Raw genomic sequence first — 16,097 nt, 5'->3', positions numbered from 1 at the left:
GGTTACCTTGGAGAGAATGTTCGTAGAAACTTGGCACCTGCCTCAGTCCAGCAGTGTTCTCACTCAGGCAAGGAGGCTGCTCCAGTTTATCTGGGGTACCTCCTGTTCCCTGCTTACATCCTGTTTTAACCCCCCTCTTATCTTTTATGTTAATAGCACCCTCTTTTCCTCCTGTATCCCACACCATCTCTCTCTTGTCAACACTCCCTCTCTATGGACTTCCCATGGTGGTCCAGTGGTTAAGAATCCACCTGCCAATGCAGGGGAGACAGGTCTGATCCCTGGTGTTGGAAGATTCCATGTGGTGCAGAGCAGCTAAGCCCATGGGCCACAACTGCTGAAGCCTGAGCACCCTAGAGCCCTGCTCTGCAACAAGAGAAGCCATCACAGTTAGAAGCCCAGTACCAGAACTAGAGAGTAGCCCCCGCTCGCCATAACTAGAAAAAGCCCATGGAGTAGCAACCAAGCTCTGGAGCAGCCAAAAATAAATAAAGAATGAAAGGAAGAAAATTTTAAAAAACACTCCCTTTCTAAACAACATTGGTGTGTATATAAAAACCCAAACAGGAGGCTTTTTTAATATTAAGTTTGTCTCCAAAGGTCATTTTTCTCTTTGCTTCTATCAAAATTGTTTGCCAATCACATCCTTAATAAAGGACTTGGACATTTAGACACTTTTCACCAGATTTCACCGCAGTGAGTACCAAATGTCTGCCAAAAAGTGAGAGAGGCATTTTTTGCATTAACTCATTTTTTAAATTTTATAGCGGAAACCCCCAATGGTGGTAGATGATCTTTTTGAAGACATGAAAGATGGTGTGAAGCTACTTGCTCTGCTGGAAGTCCTGTCTGGGCAGAAACTGGTAAGGATGTTTTCTGTGACCAGATTTGTCAAATTATTCCCATTTGGAATTTGGGGAGTGTAGATTGGGGAGCATAAAGGATGTTACCCATGTAAAAGTTTTTCTCTTTTGTAGTTGGTAATACATAGGAAACACTAGTCTATCGGTCACTTATGGGAGCAAGGAATAAATTTTCTTTCTTGTTCCCGGACACCTGTAGTGGCTTTAAAACATTATGTATAGTAGTAGCAACTTACAAGTAAAGGTAAAGAGCTTCATCAATAATCAGTTCCGGTTAACTGCGGCATCTGTACGGTATCCAGGAAGATAAGTTGGAAATTAATATCTAACACATTTTAAGTGCTTACTTTCCATTTGGAAAGGATTGTTGGTCCAGTTGTTTCCATAGTATTGAAAATTAAGCTTGAAAGCAACACGGCATTTTTCATCCATTGGTGGCCATTCTCCATCATCAGTCGTTTGTAATGGGAACAGCGTGTTCAGAACCATTTGATTTTATGTTCAGCAGAACTAGCAGAGTGAAAAACAAATTGCCACTGACCTATAAAATGTCTTTTTCTGCATTACTAAAATAATAAAATATTTAGTTCTTTCTGGCTTATTTATATTTTTTTTTCATTTTGGAATAGTAGAGAAGTAGTTTGCAAACATAAATTATTTATGTGACATTTCCCATAATTTTTAAAAGGAGCTCAGGAAATAATCTTCAGAATATTGTATAACACACTAGACATAGTGTCCAAAATTAGAGGTACTCATTTTTTCTTAATCTGTTGCATCTTTACAAAGAGCTGCTCGATCATCGTTTCTTGGATAATTGAGGTTTTTAAAGTGTTTTTGCCTGGTCATAAATTTCCAGTTAATTTCATGTAGGAGTCTTCAACATAGCTTTTATAAATGTAAGATAGTTGTTTGTTGGAAAATACAAACTGATGATTTTTGTGTAAGTCATTATCTACTTGCATTCATATTACAGCAGAGGCTTCTGGTGAACCATCTCAGCTCACCTCTGATCTAGCCACGGCAGACCCACACCCTCCATCAGCATCTCAACTCAAGCTCTGGCAACACCTGTCTGAATTTCTGCCCCCAGGGCTTTTATCAAAGCCACAGATTGCACAAGGCAACCCTGAAGTGTGGGAAAGTTAATGGTTTCAAAGGGGATGGGAGTCTGTGAATAAAAACTCCAGCCTGCCATTTGTGGGAGGGACAATTTCAAGGCTTATTTCACACATCAGGGAGTGCTCCATTGGATCCTCAGCAGAGCTGAGCCCCAGTTGCCCACTGAGGAGACCCTCAACAGCACACCGAACTCTTATAGATTATTGTTAATTAATTTTTCTTCCTTCCTTCTCTCACTCTCCATGCATCCTCACTCTTGCTACCTGGGATCATCTCCCTAGTCAATGCATGCACCCATATTCTTATCTCAGGCTCCGCTTTGGGAGAAATCAAACAAGACACATGTGACAATCCAATTTGGAATCAACAGATGTATGCATGAGCTAAATAAACTGGATTCGCATTAGGATGTGAGAGTCATTGAACTGAAACATTTACCTCCTTGATGGTCAGGTGTAACTAGCCATCTTTATGTGTCCTCCTGAATTAAGCTATTTACTTATATGAAGGAAACTTCATTATAATTCAAACAAGATTTAAGAAGTGTCTCATTCAAAGTGTCATTATAATTGTACCACTCTACTTGGCCAACAGTATACAGAAACCTTGATGGGCATTAACTGCCAAGCTAAATGAATTTAGAGAAAGTATACATTTTGACATAATAATTCTACTTCTGTTTAAATGCCTTGGTAAGTGCCATGGTAAGAATTTTAGAATCTTGAAGCTAGAAGCAATTTCAGAAAGAATCTCAGCATTCTTATTTAACATAGAGGAAACTGGGACATAGAAATACAGTTTCTGGTTTAAATTTCAACATTCAAAAAAAGATCATAGCATCCAGTCTTATCACTTCATGGCAGATAGATGGGGAAAATGTGGAAACAGTGTCACATTTCCTTTTCTTGGACTCTAAAATCACTGCAGGCAGTGACTGCAGCCATGAAATTAAAAAGTCACTTGTTCCTTGGAACAATAGCTGTGACAAACCTTGACAGTGTATTAAAAAGCAGACATATCACTTTGACCACAAAGGTCCATCTAGTCAAAGCTATAGTTTTTCATGTATGGGTATGAGAGTTGGACAGTAAAGAAGGCTGAGTGCTGAACAATTGATGCTTTCAAACTGTGCTGCTAGAGAAGACTCTTGAGAGTCCCTGGGACTGCAAGGAGATCAAACCAGTCAATCCTAAAGGAAATCAACCCTGAATTTTCATTGGAAGGACTGTTGCAGAAGCTGAAGCTCCAATGCTTTGGCCACCTGATGCAAAGAGCCAAATTATTGGAAAAGACCCTGTTGTTGGGAAAGATTGAGAGCAAGAGGAGAAGGGGACAACAGAGGATGAGATGGTTGGATGGCACCCCTGACTCTATGGACATGAGTCTGAGCAAACTCTAGGAGATGATAGTGAGGGACAGGGAAGCCTGGCATGCTGCAGGTCACGGGGTTGCAAAGAGTCGGACATGACTTAGTGACTGAACAAAAACAAAATTAATTAATTAATTTATTTGGCTGTGCCATGCAGCATGCAGGATTTTAGATCCCAGACTAGGGATCAAATCCATGTGCCCGGCAGTAGAAGCGTGGTGTCTTAACCACTGGACTTCCAGGGAAGTCCCTTTCATTATTTATTTTTATTAAGCCCTTCAAAATTCTGAATTGCATAAAAGGAAATTACTCTGAAATTATAAATAAATCTTGGTAATCATTATTTAAATTTTGTACAGGTGGGCATTTTGATCCAGGACCACATTAAGATGAAAAGCATCATTTAAGGGGCTGAGTATCTGAGGCATTCTTGTAGAGCTTTCAAAAGGAGAATGTGAACAAAAGCATTTCCCTCAGGAGTGTTAGCAGAATTCAGGAACTCTATAATTATCTCATACGAAGAGCTCTATTAAGAACACTATACTTAACATCATGATTCAGATAGCCTAGGACTCTGGCTTTGACCATGATCTTCTGGGAAATGCAGCCAAATACTTTAATATTCTCTTATCATCAGCATCTCAATGTAAGAGAAAAATCTCAATATCTTAGTTTCTTTTAATAACCTACTGTGACTCTCTTATCTGTGATTTTATTTCAGGTACTAGGGAATTTAAGTTTTTTGGAATTATTATCCTTGGATTTCTCTACATCACTTAATTATTATTTTAGAACATTTACTCTTTGAATGGATCCATGATTATATATCTTTAATCACACATAAAGATAGGAATACTAAATTTAATTTTATACTCAGGTTTTTTTAAAGAATGTGAAGAATTGCCATTGAAAAATTTTAAATAGTAAAAGCAATATGAATAAAGCTTAAGGACTGCAGAGAAATTTATTTCTTATCTATTTTGTTAATCTTCTGTATAGTGCTTTTAAAGACTCCTTAACACTCTGCATTCAAGAAGAGTCTAAAAAGCCACTTAAAAGTACACAGTGGGCATTCTTAGGAAATTGGGATCATCACCTGTGTCCGTCAGATGACTTTGTTAAGCATCAATTGTATATTTATAGTAGAACTTGTGTAACTGGGTTTAGCATTATCTATTGACTGTCCAGCTAACATATCTGGAGTCGCTATTATGGATAAAGCACTGCCTTTTGCCCTCTAAGGAGAACAAAGATAAATGAGGTATGGTTGGTGCCCTCAAAGAGCTTGTAGCCTGGTAGGGAGGATCATTGTGTTAGTTAATGGCAGGTCAATTGTGTTAAAATTGATGCAAATATGAGATAGTTGCCATGGTGTAGGAAGGCAGGAGGATGAGATGAAGGGTTATGTTGAGGGATCTGGCATTCGTTCTTAATTTCTGGGTCCTGACTTGGCTTTAGTTGTAGGTTCCTAGATGCTTTTTATATTTTAAAAGATAATTAATTAAATAACTAAGTGGGCCATGCAAGAAAAGACTAAATTTTTTTTAAAAGTTAAGTATATTTTCTATTTAAATATTTGTTTAAAATCATATCATAGAAATCACCTGTTATGTTACTAACTGGAAATGAAAAGATACTTGGTTTTGAGCTCTAACTGGAAATTGTTTATAGAGTTTTGGTGTCACAGAGAAGAGACCAGTCTATCAGCTCTGCAATCATGGACTTTGTTATCTTCTCAGGCCCTGTAAATGTAATGCTACTAACTTCAATGAAATTATTTTGAGTTTTAAAATGAACAGTGTGGCACATAGAAGTCACTTATTATTTTATCATATTTATTAAACTATGTATTAATTTATTACATTTCGCTAAGTTAAATGCAAGTAACTTCGTATCCTTGTACCAGATCATACTGTTTTGTGCAGAACGTTTTCTTTCTCGCATCCCTTCTTTTTAACCTTGGCTCATATAAGGCATGTGGGCTTCCCAGGTGGCACTAGTGGTAAAGAGCCCGTCTGCCAGTGCAGGAGACACAAGAGACGTGGGCTCGATTCCTGGGTTGGGAAGATCCCCTAGAGTAGGAAATGGCAACTCAGTCCAGTATTCTTTCATGCAGAATCCCATGGACAGAGGAGCCTGGCAAGCTACAGTCCGCAGGGTTGCAAAGAGTCAGGCCTGACTGAGGTGACTTGGCATGCATGCATATGCACCAGGCATTTGGTTGTTCAAACCGAGAAACATCACTGTCAGTGACTTTCATGTTGATATAACTGAAAAAAAAAATGTGAGTGACCAACAGTACTTTTCTCAAGACTTTATTTTTCAGAGCAGTTTTAGGTTTATGACAAAATTGAGAAGAAAGGAGAGAGATTTCCCATGTTTCTCCTGCCCCCTTACATGCACCAAGAGGACTTTTCATAAAAATGCTTCCTAACTTAGAGGGGGAACAGTCTCAATAGACAGCATAGGAATTTTGTGAATTTCTAACCTTAGGCATACAGAAACCTTAAGGGTAAGTGCATTCATAAGCTGAGAATGAATGTTTTTTAATTATACACCTTCTAAGTGCTATGGGGATAATGCTCCTGTAGGTATTGGCTAACCTTTATAGAAATTGAGTAATGTTGGCTGTTCTCAAATATTCTTCAAGTATGTTTTGAGTCCACTTAAATAGCTTTTTATAACTATCATTTGAATGTGTGCATTTTTATTTATTCTTGTCTTTCTCCCTTTCATAGCCATGTGAACAAGGGCGCCGGATGAAGAGAATTCATGCCGTGGCAAACATTGGCACAGCACTGAAGTTCCTTGAAGGAAGGAAGGTAAGAGAAACAGAGACAAAAGAAGAAGGCGTGGGCATACTAATATTTTCAATGTTGATTTTAGGGGTAGAAATACTGCATGCAATCTATATAACATAAAAGTGCGGTATTATTGTAAAATCATTTTAGACTTGCAGAAGTAGCAAAAAAAAGGCACCGAGATGTCATGTCTGTACTTTGGTCAGCTTTCTCTGATGTGAAAAACTTATTTATATACATGGTACATATATGTAGGGCTTCCCAGGTGTTGCATGAGTAAAGAATTGGCCTGCCAGTGCAAGAGAATCAAGAGATTCGGGTTCAATCCCTGGGTCAGGAAGATCCCCTAGAGGAGGAAATGGCAACCCACTCCAGTATTCTTGCCTGGAAAAACTCCATGGACAAGAAGAGCCTAGCAGGGACATGAAGAGTTCTTGGAGTCTCAAAGAGTCAAACGTGACTGAGCACACACACACACGCAGGACATAGGAAACACCAGTCTATTGGTCATGTATGCATTTGTATGATATGTATAACATATATGTAGCATATACGTAACAGTAAAGCTATCAAATAAGAAAATTAAAATTGATGTGATACTGTCAAGTAAAGCATAGAAACTAATCTCACTTCATCATTTTTTTCTCCAGTGTCTTATCTCTATTCCGGGTACAATCCAGTAACACAGCTTGTGTTCAGCTGTGGCTCCTTTGTCTTTTCCATTCTACCACTTGTGTTTCTGTGTCTCTCATGATCTTGATGATAACTGCAAGGCAGTTATTTTTCAGAATGTCTCTCAGTTTGGTTTGTATGATATTTTCTCATGATTAGATTGAGATTATTCACTTTTGACAAGAATTCCAAGGAAATGATCTATTCTTCTCAGTATATCATATTAGAAGGGACAGGATTCTATCATGGCTTATTGCTGGTGATCCTACGCTCAACTACTTGATAAAGTCACAGACTGAGTTTTTTTATGGTAAACCCACTACTTTTCCATTTATAATTGAGAAATAACTTAGGGAAGATAATTGAGATTATGCTAATATTCTGCTTCTCCTCAAACTTTTGCTCACTGATTTTAGTATCAGCTGCCTTCAGTAATACTTCCGTGCTGTTTACCTGATGATGATTTTGTTTTTCCCTCATTTCTTTTATACTTATTAATTGGAATTGTTAGGTAAGAAAAAGACAACCTTTCTTCTTCCCCATTTATTTATTCAATTGCTTATTTACTTCATTGTGGACTCATGTATATTTATTTTATTCTATAGTTTTATCCAATATGAGTACTATTATTGTTGTTGTTATTATTATTTTTTGCTCAAATTTTTCTACCTTTGGCCATTAGGAGTTCCTTCATGCTGACTCCTGTACTCTTTTGACATGGGCCCATTCTTTTATAAGCATTTCCTTATTTTCTAGAACTAAAGCTTTTCCAGGTTTATCTTATATTTCCCCTACCCCCATCCTGGAATCAACCACTTCCTAATGCGGCTTTGTTCCTTTCATTAGTGAATAGTATTTAGAAATCAAGATTTAGGTGCTGTGTGTGCTCATTGCTACTGAGGTTTCATTGCCCCAGGCCCACATACAGATCTAGAGATATGTATGTTTACTGATCTGGGTATACACAGATATCTATGTTTCTCTCTCTGTCTCTCTCTGTTTAGTTTGTCCTGTTATAGGTGTGTGTAAACCATTACTTCAAACTGACACTTCTGATTTCAGTCCAACACCTCAAGATCCATTTCATGCTGATTCTTTTCTGTTTTCTCTTACAAGGAGAAACCTGGCTCTCATCTACAATATATTCTTTTCTTTTTCACCCCTAATATATATACACAAAGTAGATTCAGAGCTACTTTTATTAACCCAAATTGTATAAATAACAGATCTGTATAATAACTAACTGGGTACTAACTGAAGAACAGTATTTGTGTACAGTTCTTTCCATCTTCGGCATTACAATATCCAGTCAAAAGACTGTTTTCCAAATTTCCTTAGATTACTTCTGTTCTCCACATCCCTTTCAGTGTGATTATGTTATTAATTTGTAATAGAATTATGTAATAGAGTTATGCTTCCCTAGTGGCTCGGCTGGTAAAGAATCCGCCTGCAATGTGGGAGACCTGGGTTCAATTCCTGGATTGGGAAAATCCCCTGGAGAAGGGAACAGCAATCCACTCCAGTATTCTGGCCTGGAGAATTCCATGGACTATATAGTCCACAGGGACACAAAGAGTCGGACATGACTGAGCAACTTCCACTTCACTAATAGAGTTATATTCCACTTTGGGTAACCACCACGCACATGCCATAGTTGATTTTTTTATTTTAGAGAATGAGACATTACTATGATTCAAGGTAAAAGTTATACTTAGAGAAGTGGCATTTCGTCCTCATCCCTACTTCTCCATACCCACTCCCCTTCCTTTCACTTCTTTTCTCATCTCTTGTTCACCAGTCTCTCTAGTTTCTGATTTATCTTTTCTATATTTCTTTTGTGAGAATGAGCAGATATATTTTCATATACCACCTTCTTCCTTACATGAAGGTAGCATTCTAGAGATAAACCAATTGTACTTTACCATTTTTGTTTTCCATTATGCCATGGAAATCGCTCAAATCAATTCATAGAGATCATCCTCATTCATTTTCACATACTATTCCATTGTCTGGATATGGCAGAGTTCATTCAACCACTCTTTTATGAATGAGCATTTAGCTTGTTTCTAGCATTTTTCAGACAGAATCAATGATGCTGTTAATAACTGTGCATAAGTACTTTCATATTATTGGAAGTGCATCTTCTGGGTAAATTTTTAGAAATATGATTGCTGGATCAAAACATAAGTGTATCCTTTGTTTTGTTAGGTGTTGACATATTTCCCTCCAAAAGGGTTGCACTACTCCTTTTAGATTTAGTCTTTTCTAACTTGTGGAAATTTAAGAAGTCTGTGTTTGGCAGTACCAAAATCAGCTTTATGAATGATATCCAGATACTTCTGGAAAAAAGAATAATTCAATTATTTACTTCTTTATGCACTAAATTAATTCATTTACTCCACAAGTGCATAACTGAATACTTTTTGTAAAATAGGAACTCTGGAAAAATAAAAAATTAAAGAAAACTATATTCTGGCTCTTAAATAATCTACATTTTGATGAGTCGATAGTGCAGTGAGTCAGGATAAAGCTCAGTCAGGTGTGCTGACTTCACGCCAAACAGAGAGTCTAGGCACTGCAATGTGCAAAAAAACAATCTTAGTTTCTTGTTGGAAACTTGCTGGAAACATTGTTTCCAGGTCACTCTAACATCATCCTAATGGAGTGTTTCTCTTCTTCCTTCTCTTGCGCAACGAGTTTTTCATGGAAAGCTGGAGGAAGCCTCAGTTAGCGGAATAGTTAGAGTTTTCCAAATCATTCTGACGTCTATTTTACTGATATAACAATAGTGTCCTTCTTTGTTCTGGTGTGTATTCATCGACAGGGCGAGCATGTCCGCTCTTCTCGTTCTGATGTATATTCTTTGACTAGAATGCGGAACAAAATTCTTTTTACTAATTAATGGCTTGGAGAAAAATGCAGTAGACCCTGGTTCGATTCCTGGGTCAGTGAAGATCCATTGGAGAAGGGATAGGCCACCCACTCCAGTATTCTTGGGCTCCCCTTGTGGCTCAGCAGATTAAAGAATCTGCCTACAATGTTAGAGACCTGGGTTCGATCCCTGGGTTGGGAAGATCCGCTGGAGAAAGGAAAGGCTACCTACTCCAATATTCTGGCCTGGAGAATTCCATGGACTACAGTCCATGGGGCTGCAGAGTCCAACGTGACTGAGCGACTTTCCCTTTCAATATGAAAGGCATCATTTATAAAGAAAACCAAAAAGTCTTATTTTCACAGAAAACTTCTTTGTACCATCTCCATTTTCACAGAACAAACCTAAGTAAATTTTAGAAAGTAGAGAATTCAGATTTTGAATATTATATTTGTTAAGGGCAAAAAGTAATACATTTGAGTATTAGGACAAAAATCCCAAGTATTTTTTGTCTCCACAAATCTCAAAACCTGTTTTAATTTTAATTTTTATTTATTTTTTTGTTTTAATTTTTAAAAATCTTTCTGAAATACATGGTTTGGGCTTCTTTTTCTTGTATTTATTTACCCCATTGGCTCACAAAATAATTGACTATGGGATAGAAGGAGTTTTTGAAAATTATTTGGTTCCCTCCCTCTTACTGTTTATTTTTGTTCTTTATAATTTAAGAACTTATATCTCAAACATATTTTCAAGAATTTTTCTTTAATGTTTATATTTGCTTTGTTCCCCATTTAGATTTTTTCTTTACATGATAAATTTTTTTAGTACTTGGGTTCTAGCTTGATTTACAGAATAACAAAGACACTCTTCAAGTTTTTTTTGAAGAAAACCCTACCGTTCTATTTATTTTCCACTAGTTTACATAAAAAGGGATATGTTAGTATTTAATAAGACTTGTATGACTGAGGAATAGATACATCACTACTTTCCATGAGTTTTTCTCCATTGAGGGGTCATTTGTGTGATTCATCCTTTCTGGTCTCTGGAATTCTTTAGTCTCTTTGGATGTCTCTCTGTTGCCTGTCCTACAATCTTAGATTATTAAGTTTATTGTACATTTCGTAGGATTTTTCAAGGTAGAGGAGGTAAAACAAACATAAAACCTGTGCTCCTCAAACCCATTATGGAACAGTTTTTAAGAGAAAAAAAATAATTTTGAAAAACATTCTTTCTTCACAAGTTGAGCAAAAGATCTTTAGATTCTATAGTAAGCTGAATATGTAAATGTCATAGTATAATTGGAACTGGGTTGAGGTAGGAAATACAACTTATATATTCAATTGCATTTTAAAAAGAATAATATATAAGGAAAAAGAAAAAATTTGTCTTCTGTTAAATGCATTAATCTTGTGGTTATTAGCATATGTTATAAATTTGTGGCCCACAGATACTAAAATGATGTGGAGAAAATTCTGGAGAGGGTGTAAAACAAAACAATTAAAATGAATATAAGAGATTGCAATAGGTTCTGCCATAAAATATTAAAGAAATATTATTTATAGTTTAATCTTTTATTATTATTAATACAATAAAAAAGTATTACATATCTTATGTGCTAGGTTTTAAAGAAATAAACACCTATGCTTGTAATCTATGGGAATTCTCCTTTTTCTTTATTTTCTTTCTGAACTTGATGAATGAACTTCACTAGTGAAGCAAAATCCCATGGGTATGTCTCAAATTATTTACAGTGACTTTTGTGCTAGCCTTTACCTTACTCTTCTTATACCTAACTAATAACTTTAATTAGTCAAGAGTAAAGTATTTGTGGGATATTTTTGCTTCTGATAATTTAAGAAGATAAACCATTTACAAACTCCTGAATTTTATCATTAGTAGCACACCTTATTAAATCCTGCTGAGAATTATTGAACTGGAATCTAAGGAGTACTTTATTTTTTTCTAATTTGTTCAGTGGTTGTGAAGAGGACGAGGAGCAGTTGTCAGTTCTATTCTGTAGACTGACTAAGCTGGGCCTACCTTACGAGTCCATTTTCCCGAGACTTAGGAAGTCACATTTCTCATAGTTGGGAAGTCATTAAAATGAATAAGTGAGGACAACTGTAAGCAGATTAATCCTAAATGCTTTTCGGTTGTCAGTGCCCCAAAGCAGGGAATTGAGCCCCACAATCACTTTCTGCTTTACTCTTTCTTGGCTTTCCTTTGTCTTTAAAATGTATTCTGCAAATTATGCTCTGCCTTCACCACCTACATTTTTTACCCACTCTGAACAAATAACGTGGATTTTGAAAGACTATTTATGTATATGTATCATCTTCTCCCTTTGTTTTTCATGTCAGTCCATGTACAGAGGATCACCGGTTAGTACAAATTTTAGAATTTTTAACTCCTGACTTTTATAGGTAAAAGAGAACATAAGTTTCATGCAATTTGGTAACAAACTTCAAAGTAAGTGCATCTTCTTAAAATACCCCTCACAGTTTCTTTTACGTTCCAGTCAACCTCTGAATGTAAAGAATAACCCTTTTTTTTTTTCCCTGTCTGGTATTTTGTTAGTAATTCCTTGCATGATGTCATATTTTTTTTTTCAACTTCAAACTAGTTTTTGAAATTCATTCTGTAGTTGTGTTGATTGTGTGCACCTAATGAATGCTTGTGGAATTTCCACTGAAACCATATGCTTGTTTGTTTTTTATGTCTCACCTTACTTACTCTTGTGTACCACTGCACAGGCATTGCCAGATGTTGTTGATGTCTAATAAAGTGCTCCTTATTGCATAATGAAATGGTCTGTAATCTTCTAGTACATTACTAGTACACTTTTTCTTTTTGAACAGATTAAATTAGTCAACATTAACTCCACTGATATAGCTGATGGTCGACCCTCCATTGTTCTCGGATTGATGTGGACCATTATCCTGTATTTCCAGGTACTCTGCTTCATCTCCCTTTTCAGTTGATAGAATGTCATGGATGGAGATAGTGGTGCATTTCCATAATGAAGATGCCCTCATTTTCCATACTTCTGTGGTTAATCCTCAAGTTACCAGAAATGTGACCTTCACATGTATATTATTTTTTTTGTGAGCAGGAAAAGGTCCTTTATCCTCTGTTAAAGTGTTATAGATGGAAGTTCCTAAAGAACTCTGGCCTAGATACCCAATCTGAAAAGTGGTCAGGACATGATGGAGATGAAATATTGGTGTAGAAAGACTTCAGGAAATTTTACGTTGTCCTCTGGAAGGAAGAGGTTCTATACTCCTTTTAAATATTGAAGGGAGAAATTAACATGCTAATCTATCCAGGATAATTCTTTTAGCCAATAGATTAGTTTTTAAAGAAAAATATTTTTTAGAGTAGTTTTAGGTTCACAGAAAAATTGAGCAAAGAGGATAGAGATTTCCCTTGTACCCCCTACACCCACAACATGCATAAATAGCCTCCACCTTAACAAGCACCCCTCTTCAGAGTGGTGTAATACTTTTATACCACTATACAGAGGTATACAACTCTACAGAGTATAGTTGCTTTACAATGTTGTGTTAGTTTTGCTGCACAATGAAGCGGATCCGCCATATGTATACATATGTCCCCTCCCTTTTGGGCTTTCCTCTCAGTCCCATATCCCGCCCATTCAGGTCATCACAGGACACCGAACTGAGCTCCCTGCACTACACAGCAGCCTCCCACTAGCTAGCTATTTTGCACTTAACATTGCATATACTTCAATCTAAAACAACAGAGTTCACTCTTGATGTGTACATTCTATGGAAAACCATTAGGTTTTGTTTTTATTCATTCATGCATGTATTTGACAACTGTTCATTACTGGGTCCAAGGTCCCATTTTAGATGTGGTAGGAAGTGGACAGAGGAGTAAGGCATCAGTAGTGTCCTTTAAGAGCCTACATGGTCAGGGGGTGTTAAGGATGTTAAGACCCATCAAGCTGGAAAAGTAAAACATCCGATGAGAGAACCGGGATAATGCTGATGTTTTGCTGACTTGCACACGCAGATCGAGGAGTTGACCAGCAACCTGCCTCAGCTGCAGGCTCTGTCCAGCAGCACGTCCTCCGTGGACAGCATGGTCAGCTCTGAGACCGCCAGCCCCCCGAGCAAACGGAAGGTGGCCACCAAGATCCAAGGAAACGCTAAGAAGGCGCTATTGAACTGGGTCCAGTACATAGTCACCAAGTAAGTTCCTAGCAGGGGTTTGTTTAAAGAAACCCTTGAAAAACTGAAGTTAGTTTATGACTGAGTACTCATTGCAGTGGTTGCAAAATTTGTGGAGACATATGAATGACTGGCTTGGCTTCAGGTCTCCTTTCATTCTCGTCTTGAGTTAAAATGTAGACAGAAAGCACCCCTGATACTCTAGAAAAATGCTCTAATAAAGCTAATTCCTTCTTCACTCGTGTGATGGGACCCGATTAAGTTGTTTAATCCCTACACTCTGATTAGCATGAGGACTAATTCTATTTAGGTCATTGTTTGGATTTTCTGCTGCTATTGAATAATCTTTCCACAAATAAATTAGAGGTTTAAACGTGATTATCTCTTCATGAGACTACTACGTGCTATTCAGTAATATTATGAACTAAAGTCCACATTCTGAAATAATTATAATTTGTTTTTATGTCCTGAAACTTGCCAGCAATTTTATTTTTCAATGTTTCCTTTGATCTCATCTTTTGTCTGGAATGTAGATTATTTTGTCAACTCCAGCTTATGGACTGGGAATTTGCTTCTAGTTTTGTTTGCCTCAGAGCATAATAAATTTACATGTGTGTGTGCATATATGTGATAATGTTGTTATTGTTTAGTCACTAAGTTATGTCCAGTTCTTTGGTGACCCTGTGGACTGTAGCCCGCCAGCCTCCTCTGTCCGTGGGATTTCACAGTCAAGAATACTGGCATGAGTAGCTATTTCCTTCTCCAGGGATCAAACCTGCATCTTCTGCATTGCAGGAAGATTCTTTTCTACTGAGCTACCAGGAAGGCCATATGCATTAATACTGAATATAAAATTCCTACTCTCACAAGTACCTTCTGATAGCAGTTTCAGTAGAGTTTTCAATTGATCATACCAACATTTTGCAGTCAGATGTGGTCAGTAATAAGATCTATTCACATAGAAGTTGTGTTTTTGTAAGATTTTCCTAATGAAATATAAAGTTGACTCACTTTCTATTTTGCTTTTCATGCCTAAATCTAATCTGAATTTAATGCTCTACTTCTGGAAAATAGTTGTAAACAAGTACTTATCATTATGAAACACTGAGGCACTAAACATAGGGAGTTCTATTTTTAAAGCATTTGAAAGCAAAAATAAGGAGTGAAAAAAATAAACATAGAGAAGATATAATTAGTGTTACTAGTTTATATAGTTTTGTTTAACTTTTCAAGTGTGTTGGTTGTTTTCTAATTGGGGGTATATTTTGATGATTCAAGTTGCAATCAAAAATATTTCTGAAAGCAAAGCTTTGTGGCTCTTGGGACTGTAGTAGGGATGAAATGGAAAGCCCTTCCTACATTGCTGGCATGCTCTTTACATTCCATCCACAGTGGGCATCACTGATCTATTTTAAGCTTAATGGAGTAGGGAGAAGAGATGTCCTGAGTAGGAGAGGATGGTGATCACATGTATGCTGTGACATATATCACGATGCTATCATGATAAAACTTTGTGGTAATGTCAGTATGATAGTCTGTTGTCTGTTGATCCACATGGCATTTAATTATGCAAGCTGAGTGTGTGCTGGCAAAACAAGATTTTAAGCGAACTCTTAAGTTTGCAGAGAAAAAAATTTAAGGGCATTTACCAACTTTTTAGGCTTCCCTGGTGGCTCAGAGGTTAAAGCATCTGCCTGCAATGCAGGAGACCTGGGTTCGATCCCTGGGTCAGGAAGATCCCCTGGAGAAGGAAATGGCAACCCACTCCAGTATTCTTGCTTTGAGAATCCCATGGATAGAGGAGCCTGGTGGGCTACAGTCCATGGGGTCTCAAAGAATCGAACACGACTGAGCGACTTCACTTCCACTTTACCAACTTTTTATATTAATCAATGTTTCAGTAAGATATATGGTATTTCATAGTTTGTGGAAATTTTAAGAATATAGTAAATAAAAAGAATTGAGTGGTATTATTTCTGCTTTATTTAGAAACAACTATAATGAGGCTAATTTTCTAATAAGAAATTACCAGAGTATTTATCTATTGAATGTTAACCTAATTCACTGATCACCTTTAAACGCTCTGCTGCTAAGCTGTTAAGTCACTTCAGTCGTGTCCAACTCTGTGCGACCCCATAGACGGCAGCCCACCAGGCTCCCCCATCCCTGGGCTTCTCTAGGCAAGAACACTGGAGTGGGTTG

At 37.1% G+C, this 16,097-nt stretch overlaps 1 protein-coding gene across 1 annotated transcript in view; it reads left to right on the top strand.

Moving 5' to 3' along the window:
- Positions 1-16,097, top strand: part of SYNE1 (spectrin repeat containing, nuclear envelope 1) — a 501,723-nt gene that overhangs the window by 110,461 nt on the left and 375,165 nt on the right. The window contains exons 4-7 of the mRNA XM_010840908.1: positions 768-863; positions 6,093-6,176; positions 12,561-12,653; positions 13,738-13,916. Coding sequence (XP_010839210.1) covers positions 768-863; positions 6,093-6,176; positions 12,561-12,653; positions 13,738-13,916 — 452 coding nt within the window. The remainder of the gene's footprint in view (positions 1-767; positions 864-6,092; positions 6,177-12,560; positions 12,654-13,737; positions 13,917-16,097) is intronic.

Source organism: Bison bison, unplaced genomic scaffold, assembly GCF_000754665.1.
Source record: "Bison bison bison isolate TAMUID 2011002044 unplaced genomic scaffold, Bison_UMD1.0 scf7180017864148, whole genome shotgun sequence".
In the NCBI taxonomy this organism is placed as follows: Eukaryota; Metazoa; Chordata; class Mammalia; order Artiodactyla; family Bovidae; genus Bison; species Bison bison.
This window is presented reverse-complemented; position numbering and strand designations above follow the sequence as displayed.